Source organism: Malurus melanocephalus, unplaced genomic scaffold, assembly GCF_030028575.1.
Source record: "Malurus melanocephalus ecotype Western Australia unplaced genomic scaffold, MMel_1.1 scaffold_54, whole genome shotgun sequence".
NCBI classification, from domain to species: Eukaryota; Metazoa; Chordata; class Aves; order Passeriformes; family Maluridae; genus Malurus; species Malurus melanocephalus.
The window spans coordinates 3,008,546-3,019,135 of NW_026623286.1; the positions used below are offsets into that span (position 1 = coordinate 3,008,546).

Sequence of the window (10,590 nt, forward strand, 5' to 3'; positions counted from 1 at the left end):
CATCACATCACACGCACAAAAAGTGCTGAGTTACAGTGACCTCCCAAGGAGAAAACAAGACTGGCAACGCTGGCTGCRAAGTCAGCCTTCCCGAACATCATCTCTGATAACGCTTTAATTATCATCCCTCCTGAAAATAAGCCTTGTTTCATCAGCCTGGCCTGTCTCAGCACCGCAAACTTTCTCCRGCTTGGAAATCATCTCCTTTATTTCCTTTTTCCCCTGCTCTATACACAGTATTACTCAGAGGCAAGCCAAATCCCTTCCAATTATATATCATGACGTTTCCCCAGCGCTGCACTAAAGCAAGGCCCTTCACTTCTAAATGGCATGGTTTATAACAAATTGTCTGTTATACCAGACAGAAACTGATTTCCTCAAACCCAGCATATTAAAGTGAGTACATTCATTCTGGTTGTAACACACAAAATGTGATTATAACAGACACTTTGGGGGCTTTTTAAGGCTAGCAGAGAAGAGGAGGATAAGCTGGAGGGGAAGAAAGAATTGACAAGTAGAGAAATGACAGAGAAAGAGAAACAGCCACGCTGATTTCATTTCTTACAAAACAAAAATCTTTGTGTGTTGTAGAAATGTGCTTTAGTTAACACCGCCAGATAGCCAGAGCAAAAGCTGCCAGTGCTGCCTGGAACGAAAATTGCTCTATTGTGCTTAGAAAACCATTTGCCACAGTGAGGAGAACGCTTTCCAGGTAGCACAAAGCAGATCTGAAACCAATGGGACCTTATCCTGCAACTGTTGCTCCCTCAAATAATCCCTGMAGCCACGAGGAGCCCCAACTAAATCAGTGTGAGTGAGGATTACGCGGGAGTGTATCAAGGTTGGGGGATTAGACCRGGATTATCACTAAAACCAGTAATTCCCCATCTTACTGATGGTGGCCATCAGCTCAGGAGGCGGCGGATGGATGGCCAGGGCCCCCTGTGCTGGACACTGCTCTGGGGGTGCGGGTCCCCAGAGGACTTGGGTCCCCTTGGGTCACAGGCTGCTCCAGGTGACCAAGCTCCTGTCCAGAGGGCCCCACCAAAGCAGCACCAGGGCCAGACCATGGGTGACACCACCCTGTGTATGGTGTGAGGTCACTGCTGCTGCTCCCCTTCCCAACATGGGCACAGGAGCCATGATAGAGCCAGCCCAGAGCCATCCCAGAGCCAACCCAGAGCCATCCTGGAGTCCCATGGAGCCATCCCAGAGCCATCCCAGAACCATCCTGGAGCCATCCCCGAGGCCACCCTGGAGCCAAAAGAGCCAGAGCTGAGCCAGAGCCAGCCCAGAGCCATCCCTGAGCCATCCCAGAACCATCCCAGAGACATCCCAGAACCATCCCAGAGCCATCCCAGAGACATCCCGGAGCCAAAAGAGCCAGAGCTGAGCCAGAGCCAGCCCAGAGCCATCCCTGAGCCATCCCAGAACCATCCTGGAGTCACATGGAGCCATCCCAGAGCCACCCCAGAACCATCCCAGAGACATCCCGGAGCCAAAAGAGCCAGAGCTGAGCCAGAGCCAGCCCAGAGCCATCCCTGAGCCATCCCAGAACCATCCTGGAGTCACATGGAGCCATCCCAGAGCCACCCCAGAACCATCCTGGAGCCATCCTGGAGCCATCCCCGAGCTCTGAGAGTCAGCCAAGAACCACCATGCTCATTCCACTCAGGACAGCCCATCCCAGCCCCTCCAGGAACACTCTCCTGCTCCCATGTCACACCTCCCACCTCTGCATGCCCAGGACTGGCACCAGAGTGAGCTGCAGTGCCYCAGGGTATGTTTCCCATGCTGGAGCAGCAAACGAACACCATTTCCCAAAGCAGAGCAAATCTGGGATGTAAAACAGCCTCTGAAACACAGACACAGCCATCACACCTACTGTTCATTTTTTAAATCATGAAGCCAAAACCCAGGCATGTAAGTGTTACCCAAGGRTGGCTACTCTACATGCAAGTCATGTTCCCTGGATCCTAAAAGGCTCGGCATTCAGACCAGTTTCCACACCACCCCGTGCAACACGCATTTTTATCAAGGAAGCCGCCTAATGGCTCCTATTAATTTTGATTTTTAATCTCCTGGTACAACTCCCAGCAATATACATGCAAAACCTGACAACAAGCCCTTTTGGTTTCAAAGCTGCCTTCTCCTCCAGCTCAGAAGGAAGATAAAAAGGATCCCTGGGCAGCAGTGAAGCTCTGAGCAGCAATGCCCTTKCAGCTCCCACGTGTCCCACTGTCCGTGCTGCAAAAACAAGTGCAAACACTAACAGGGGCCAAGGCTGCTGCTGCCAGCACCATCACTGCTCACAAACTCTCTGTGCCATCGCTGCCCACGGCCAGCAGGATGCTGAGAGGCTGTGGGCAGGTACCCCTGAGTGGCACCCACGGAACCCCAGGATATCCCACTGCTCCCAAGGCTCTCCTGGCAGCCGTGCCCTGGCACCAGCAGAGCAGGCAGTTGAGCTGGTCCCCACCCAAAGGGAAAAGCTTTTTAAGGGTGGTCTCAAACTTTCTCACCCCCCACAGACACCACCCTTTAATCTTTTCCAGATCACCAGGGAAAGATGGGGAGCACCGACAAACCGAATTATTCCCAGCCCCGAGACCTGCCACCGCACAGAAGGAACATTTCCTGAAACTGCGCAAACAAGCCATCCTTGGGGACTTTTATTTCAAGGCTCCTGGCTGTTCAAGTAAATGAGGCTCACGTTAAAGACCAGCTACATCACAAACCCAGTGCTGCYGGGGCAGTGTGTGTCTGCAGAGGCAACCGCTCACCCCCAGCCAGCATACACCAAGTGACACTGCCAGAGACACATTTCCCTCCTGTTTTATCTGTTATCAGCCCATGCTTTGCCTTCCCATCAGGARAAGTCACTCCTAGGTGGAGCAGCAGTGATATCTCCCCAATGCTGACACCTCATAAAGGCTCCCAGGGGAAACCATGGCAGCTTCATCACTGGAAGCGATTCAAACCAGCCCAGACAAAGTACCAGTGCAAGCACTGCAGGGAAYGCTTTGGCTCTGCAAACCAGGGATGTGTTTATAGAATCCTCACCAGCAGGAGGTTACCAACAGCATCCTGCACAGCCTCAGCATCACAGTACAGCACCTGCTCTGACAGGGCTGTGGGGGCACAAGGCTGTGATGCTCCTCCAGGGAAGCACCTTCTATGGAGTTTCTGTGTCACCCTGTGTGCCAGGACAGAGCTGTCACCCCTGTACCAATGAACCTCCTCACTCTCATTTAGAAGCCAGCAGAACCCACATCACCAGCGAGACAACTTTGCCTGCAACAGCTGGAAGCACAACAATAGGACTCTGCCAAAAAACACAGACATTCCCACCCTAAACTAAGCTTCCAAACAGCTTCCAGTTGGGATTTCTCCACCCCATGGCCTGACCCTGCCCTTTTGTGCAAAAACACCTGCAGAGAGTGAGCAGATCCCCATCAGAACACGTTTCTCTCACATGAGAGCTGCTGGTTCCTTTGCAGGACAGGGGAGCTGCCTGCTGCCCTCCTGCCAGCTCCCAGGGCTGCTGGGGGAGAATGTTCCCCTGACACTCTGGCCACTCATCACAAAAGACAAACTTCCTTCTCCAGGCAARGTTCCAGCTCTTGACAGTGCCTCTCACCTGTACAAGTGATGGGAAATGGGGCAAGCAGGAGCCACAGGGAGAAACAAGCATCCCACCTCCCTCACAAGAGGGTGAACAGAGCAGGGAAATCTCTGGAGGGCACATTCCATGAGACCCCAGCCCAGTTGTTGTGTCAAGAAGAAGCACAGGCAGCACTGCCTTCTGCCTGCAGCTTCCTGTTAACTTTATCAGCTGAGTTATGAAGTTCCTGACGGTTCTTCCATGCTCCCTGGCACCAGAGACCTCCCACTGCCAGCGTGCACTTCTGGATAATGCCAGCATGTGGTGGATTCTGTGAGTGGCAGCAGTGAATCACAGGCTGACAGGATGCTCCACTGCTCCAGTGCCCACAGCATGGCAGAGATGTGCCCCAGAATCCTCTCCAAAGGACACTGCTCCACGGAGACAGGAATTCCTCAGGGAGCACTGCCCCCAGCATCCCAGCAGTGATGGTCACTCATGGGCCAACACCAGCACAGGAACTCTCAGAGCTGGCTGTGCCTCGGTGCAAGTTAAACACCAGGGTTCAGTGAGCACTCTGCCAACACAACCCAGCACCAGCCCTCTCCAGAAGGGCCAGGCTCTGCTCTCCACACCACCACGATGAATCTGAAGCAGCTCCACTGCCTTCAGCAGCAGCATTTTGCATTTACACCAGCACACTGAACACAAAACAGAGCGAGCCATAAATATTTCAGCTGCTTTTTCAGCTTTGTTATTCTGTTCAAAGCASGAAACATGACAAACCTTTGATTGTTTTTCTTAATACCAAACAATAATTCAAAGAGAGACAAACAAGCAACATTAAATGATGCCGGTGATGTATGGGAAAGCCAAAGAATTAGAAGGAACTGATGAGGATGGTGTGGATGAGAGTGGTCCCTTTCCCTGCCTTCAGCAGGTGCCACACCTGGCTGGCACGGGAGGGGACAGCACCAGGCCAGGAGTGCAGGGGTCACACTGGGGCATCCTGTGCTGTCTGCAGCCCCAGCACAGCAACAGCTGCCAACACCRCTTTTAACAACCTTTTACAAAAACTTCTGTGAAGGCATCTCCTCCCTGGAGCATCACCACCCTCAGAATGCACCTGCAGAGCAGCCACCTCCAGCCTCCCAGACACACAGGGGCAGCCTGGCCTGGCCCATCCCCACCTGTGAGGGCACTTCTGAGGATCTCTGCAGCAATAAAACACCCACCCATGGCCACAGCTCAGGGCTGCTCCAGAGCCCTGCTGCTCACCCCTACCCATCCATCACTGCCTTCCCCTGGGCTGTCCAGCACACAGAAACCACCCCAGTTTGCCCAGCAGCCCATTTGGGCAGCACTGACACTGACAGACACACAGACAGCAGTCCATCAGCCCAGCACCACCCTCTGCCACCATTCCTGGGCACACACAGCACCGCTGCCCCGCTCACCTCCGGCAGCGGCATCCCGTTGATGATGAGGTCGGGCTGCTGCGGGCTCTGGCCCGTGAAGGTGTGGTGGTAGATGTGGTTGGAGCCAGCATTCCTGTTGTTCTGGCTCTCCACGTTGAGGAAAGTGCTCTCWGAGCGGCGGCAGCCCAGAGGAAGGGTCTGCTGGTGGTAGTCGAAGTAGTTGAGGGAGGAGGTGAGRGAGGAGCAGCTCACAACGTTCATTTTGTCCGTCTCCTCCACGTCCCGCGGCACCAGGCGGATATCGTTCTTGCTGATTTTCTTCTTCTTGCTTGATTTCTTCTGATGGCCGTAGGAGTACTCTGCGATTCTGGGGGACAGAGAGAAAATGAGARGCTGAGAGCATCCTAAACCCTGCCCCGCTAAATACTCCTGCAGAAACCCAGAGGGCTTGGCCCCCATCTCCATGTAGGATTCTTAGTCATGCACATTACGTCATGTTTTGGGTCTGGTGGCACGACAGTCTTTAGCTTATTTTCATATGTAYAATGTTTTCAGGTCAAATATGTAAAAAAATGGGAAGGAAGCATGCTCCTGTTTTGATCTAGTGTATGTAATTGCTGATATTTAGTTACTAGAAGTGAAGTCCAGCCTGCAGAAGAGAAAAATGGAGATGTTAAAATCCATGAACTGAAAAGGGTACCTGCATTCATTTCCATGCATAATAAGGATTTTAAAAGTGATTTAATTTTGTCCTTGTAATGAAAATTCAAAACGAATAGCAGATTTTTTTCCCAGTTCATTTTCCATAGCAATAAATAAAGCAGACCCAGAAGCAGTCCTRACTGGCAACCTCAATTCTCTCATTCCAAAGGCTGTTTGTTTATTAATGCTCTGTCTATATTGCTGCTGTTCTTACAGTCTCCTGATCATACCTGATCTTTTCTCCAACTGAATGCCATTCCTCCCTCACCCAACATGCACATTCCCTTCTGCTCAGAAATGCTTTCACCTTCTAGAAACCAGAGAACAACAACCGTGTGTCTTGCAAAGAAAAATTATCCTTTTTGACCTTTTTCTTTTTTTTTACTGCAAGCTTGTTTTTCTCTGCCTTTCCTTCCCTCTTTGCTTCCCACCTGCCAAAAGAATCAACTGACAAAGTGCCTTGTTTGCCTTCTGCAAAACACCGGAGGAAAAAAGTTACTGCAAAACACCACCCAAGCAAATAATGACAAATTATTTGCACCGTGCMTTAGTTGGGTATGCTTGGCTCAGAGTGACTGTGGCTCGTCTTCCCACAGTGAGCAACACAACAGTCCCTGCCATGAATCTGTACATGCACAGCACTGGGCAGCTCAGTATTTCCTAGGGAAGCACATCAAATGCTACRCAGAGTCAGAAATACTCATTTGAAAGTCAGGATTTTGCTCCTCTTCTTGTTAGAATAACTGCATTAAAAAAGAAAAAGGGGAAAAAAAAAAAAGAAAAAAATCCAATCGCTGGCAACAGAAATAATGGGATGAATAAATAATACAGTTTATCTGGAAAGGCAAATATTGGACAAATASTCTTGTTCCAGAAAGCTAATTGCCTGAGCATGAAAATGCCACTGTCGAGCAGCCCTCGTATGTGCCTCATAAATTARCACATTTTTTGAAGACTCTCCAGCAGCTCTGGTGAAGAATCTCTCAAGCGAGGCACTGCAAAGCCTAAAGGCATGGGGAGAGGGAGCCCCACGGTCACTGCCGCTGCTGAGCCTGCCTGGAGCTTSCCCACCTCTGAGCTGACTTTGCTCAGACACACACTGATAACAGCCCCAGCATCCCCCTGAGTGTGCAAATAAATCAGAGCAAGGCAGGCATTTCTGTTGTGCCAACAATCTATATGCTGCTGACTCGCCTAACAATGCTTGATGAAGCTTTAATTGTTTTGTTTACCTAAATGTTTAAGTTTGGCAATGTGAGAGCCCAATTATTTCCTGCAGGCATTCATTTTGCTGTCCTTTCTCTATTGACCAATTATTTAATTAAACCGCACTTCATTAATCCCTAAGCCGTCACAGTAAACCCAGGGCTTATACGTATGTGAGAAGCTGTTAGGGGCACCAGCACAACATGATTTTTATCCATTCAGGTCCTATCCTCTTTTAATGGGCCGAGCTGGCAAGGAATCTGGTCTATGAGCTTTCACTTGAAGCTAGACATCCCATAATACAGCACAGACCGACCTTTATTTGCAGATGATTTTTCCCCCATCGAGCAAAAAGGCTTATAAACGCACTTTACGCTGTGAAAACGGGGTACAATGCCCCGACTCCCCGGCATTATTTCTGCGAAAATAAAACTTTAAAGACCGCACATCCCCCCGCGCCGCTGAATTGCCAGGGGCGAGCGTGCGTTTCCAAGGTAGAGCAAAATTAATTTCCATCCCTCCTCTCTGAAACGASTCGGTGCCGAAGGAATGGAGAAGTCATGGCTATTTCACTAGTAACAGGATTAAACCATTTATGAGGCATTGCAGCTGCTCTTTTATGGCATCTGATTGATATTCATGTGTGGTTAGCATTTGTCTCCTAACTTGTGTAACACAGAGAATAGTAAAAGAGAGACAATAATCGCCAGGCTGTTACATATTCAGGGGACTGGATTTCCCCTATCAGCCTTTCAGCGGCTCCAGGCGCGGGGCTGACCTCCCCTCCGGCATTTGGGACCCCGGAGCACTCACCCGGCCAGGGCAAAATGACACAGCGCTGTAAAAATGCTGCCTCGCCCCGCGTCTGCCGGCCCAGGCAGCCCTGCCGGCTGCGGGAGCTGCGCACCGGGGTGGGGGGGTTTGCTTTGCTTTGCTTTGCTTTGCTTTGCTTTGCTTTGCTTTGCTTTGCTTTGGCCACTATTTTGTGCAGTTGGCCCCGTGGCTGGCCGTGGCCAGGAGCCGCAGCGGGCACACAATAGCTCCTTTGAAGGGCCAGCCAGGGTTTAGGGATGCCACCGCGCCGCTCGCAGCGGCTGCCGCGGGGATGCTGCGGTGGCCGGGGGGCTTTCGCCCCTCGCCAGCCCGGGGGGCTGTGCTGGGGACGGGGGGCTGCCCAGGGGAACCAGCCGTGCCCCTAGAAAACCGTTCTCCCTGCGATGGAGCACGGAAAATCAGGGATGCTGCAACAGATTGTCGAGCCGCACAATTAAGTCGATTCGTTACTCGGCGGGGATTTCTGCTTTCCTCACAGAGACCGATTCCTTAAAGCTTTGCAAGAAATTTTCTTACAGGAACAGGAACCTCCGTTTTGTTCCTAAGGCAAATCCACCCTCTTGGCCACCCCCAAGCACACAGCAGAAAATGCAAAAGTAACTGYGATGGCAAAACCCAAAGCAGAGCCGCAGGTACACATAAACAAAGGTATCTTTACCTGCAGTTGTAGGTCCTGATTTCCTTGTTATCCCTTTTGCACTTGACTGCCACAAAGATCATGGTGACAAAAAGAATGGCTGCAATAGACCCCAGGGCAATAATGAAAATCAAGGAGAGGTTAACAGATCCTATGGACTCCTGGGCATCCAGGGCTGGAGACAGGTATATCAAAATCAAGGCAGAAGCCGAGAGAGATGTTTTCCCATGGTCATGAGCCACCACGATGAGCTCATAGGCTGTTTTGGCGTTCTCCCCGAAGGCTCTGGTGGTCCTTATCTCTCCATTGACCTGGTCGATCTCAAAAAATCCTCTGTCTCCTTCCACCATTTCATAGGAAAGTCTGCCATTTTCACCCTCATCATAGTCATCTGCCTTGACCACCGTCACCAAGTAGCCAACCCCCGCGTTCCTGGGGATGTACACCTCTGCTGTCCCGTTGACCAGCGGCGGGGCCGTGATCACGGGCGTGTTGTCATTGACATCCAGGACAATCACCCTGACAGTGGCATTGCTCTGCAGAGATGGATTACCCCCATCTTTTGCCAAGACCTTGAAYTCAAAGGCCTTGGTCTGTTCATGATTGAAGGACCTCAAGGCATAGATATCTCCAGAGTTGGGGTTAATGGAGACATAGGTGAAGACAGGCATGTCCCTGACTTGGGAGGGCACGATCTGGTAGGACACGCTGCCATTGAGGCCCAGGTCAGGGTCTCTGGCTGACACTGACAGGAGGTAGGCCCCTGGGGTGTTGTTCTCCTGMACGATGACTTGGTAATAGGGCTTGGAGAAGTGGGGATGGTTGTCATTCTCATCGGTGATCTTGACGGTGAAGGACTTGGTGGCCTGCAGGGAGGGAATGCCRTTGTCCCTGGCCTGGATGGTGAGGTTGTACTGGTCCCTCTGCTCCCGGTCCAGCCGCCCATCCACCAGGATGGTGGAGAAGCTCTCGTACTCCTGCAGTCGAAAAGGCACGTTGCCCAGGAGCTTGCACTGCACGCGCCCGTTGGCCCCGGAGTCGCGGTCCGAGACCCGCACCAGGGCGATGACGTAGCCCGGCGGGGCGTTCTCGCTCACYTCCACCAGCTCACTGTTGACTGAGAGCAGGTTGATGAGGGGCGGGTTGTCGTTGGCATCCTGGACACTAATGGTCACTTTGCAATGGGCAGGGATGGAGTTAGGCCCCAAGTCCTTGGCCTGCACGTCCAGCTCGTAGACGTGACCCTCCTCATAGTCGATGGCACCRCTCACCGTGATGAGGCCACTCTGGGGGTCGATTTGGAAGAGCTCCCGGGCCCGCTCAGAGACGTAGCTGTGGAAAGAATAGAGGACCTGGCCGTTGGTGCCCTCGTCCGGGTCAGAGGCATTGAGGCGGATGACTGGCGTCCCCGGTGGGGCATTTTCAGGCACACTGACGGTGTAGGCTGGCTCCTCGAAGAGCGGGTTGTTGTCATTGGAGTCGATGACGCGRATGCTGAGCTCCACCGTGCCAAAGTTGGGCGGGTCACCACCATCCAGCGCCGTGATCACGTAGCTGTAGTGGGACTGGGTCTCACGGTCCAGGCTCTTCTCCACCACCAGCTCAGCAAAACGGGACCCGTCACCCCGCGTCTTAGTCTCCAGCCCAAAGAGGTCATTGGGGGTGATCTCATAGCTCTGCACACCAAAGCTGCCCGAGTCTGGGTCATAGGCACTCTCCAGGGGCACCCGGGTGCCAGGGCTGGCCGTCTCCGAGATCTCCAGCTCRATTTGGTCGGTGGGGAAGCTGGGAGCATTGTCGTTTAGGTCCTTGATCTCCAGCTTGATCACGCAGATCTCCATGGAGCTGGACATCACCTCCAGCGAGATGACACACTTGGGGCTCTGTCGGCATAGCAGGTCCCGGTCGATCTTCTGCTTGGTCACCAGCAACCCGGAGCCGGGGCTGATGTCCACCAAGTGGGGGGCCGAGTTGGAGACCACCCGGAAGGCGGCGGGCTGCCGGGGGTCCAGCACGAAACCGGCGTCCCGGGCGTCCTTGGCGACGTTGGCGATCACCGTGCCGGCCCGCTGCTCCTCCTCCACCGAGTACTTGAGGTTGACGAGAGCCCCGGCGCCGGCCCACAGCAAGGCGGCCCCGAGCAGCGCCGGGAGAGCCCCCATCGCCGCGCCGCCCCCTCCGCCCGCCGC

At 52.8% G+C, this 10,590-nt stretch overlaps 1 protein-coding gene across 2 annotated transcripts in view; it reads right to left on the reverse strand.

Moving 5' to 3' along the window:
- Positions 1-10,563, reverse strand: part of PCDH19 (protocadherin 19) — a 58,338-nt gene extending 47,775 nt beyond the window's left edge. For both annotated transcript variants that reach the window (XM_057365572.1, XM_057365571.1), the window contains exons 1-2: positions 8,423-10,563; positions 5,062-5,389 (exon numbers count right to left, since the gene is read on the reverse strand). In XM_057365572.1, coding sequence (XP_057221555.1) covers positions 5,062-5,389; positions 8,423-10,563 — 2,469 coding nt within the window. The remainder of the gene's footprint in view (positions 1-5,061; positions 5,390-8,422) is intronic.
- Positions 10,564-10,590: the final 27 nt, after the last annotated feature.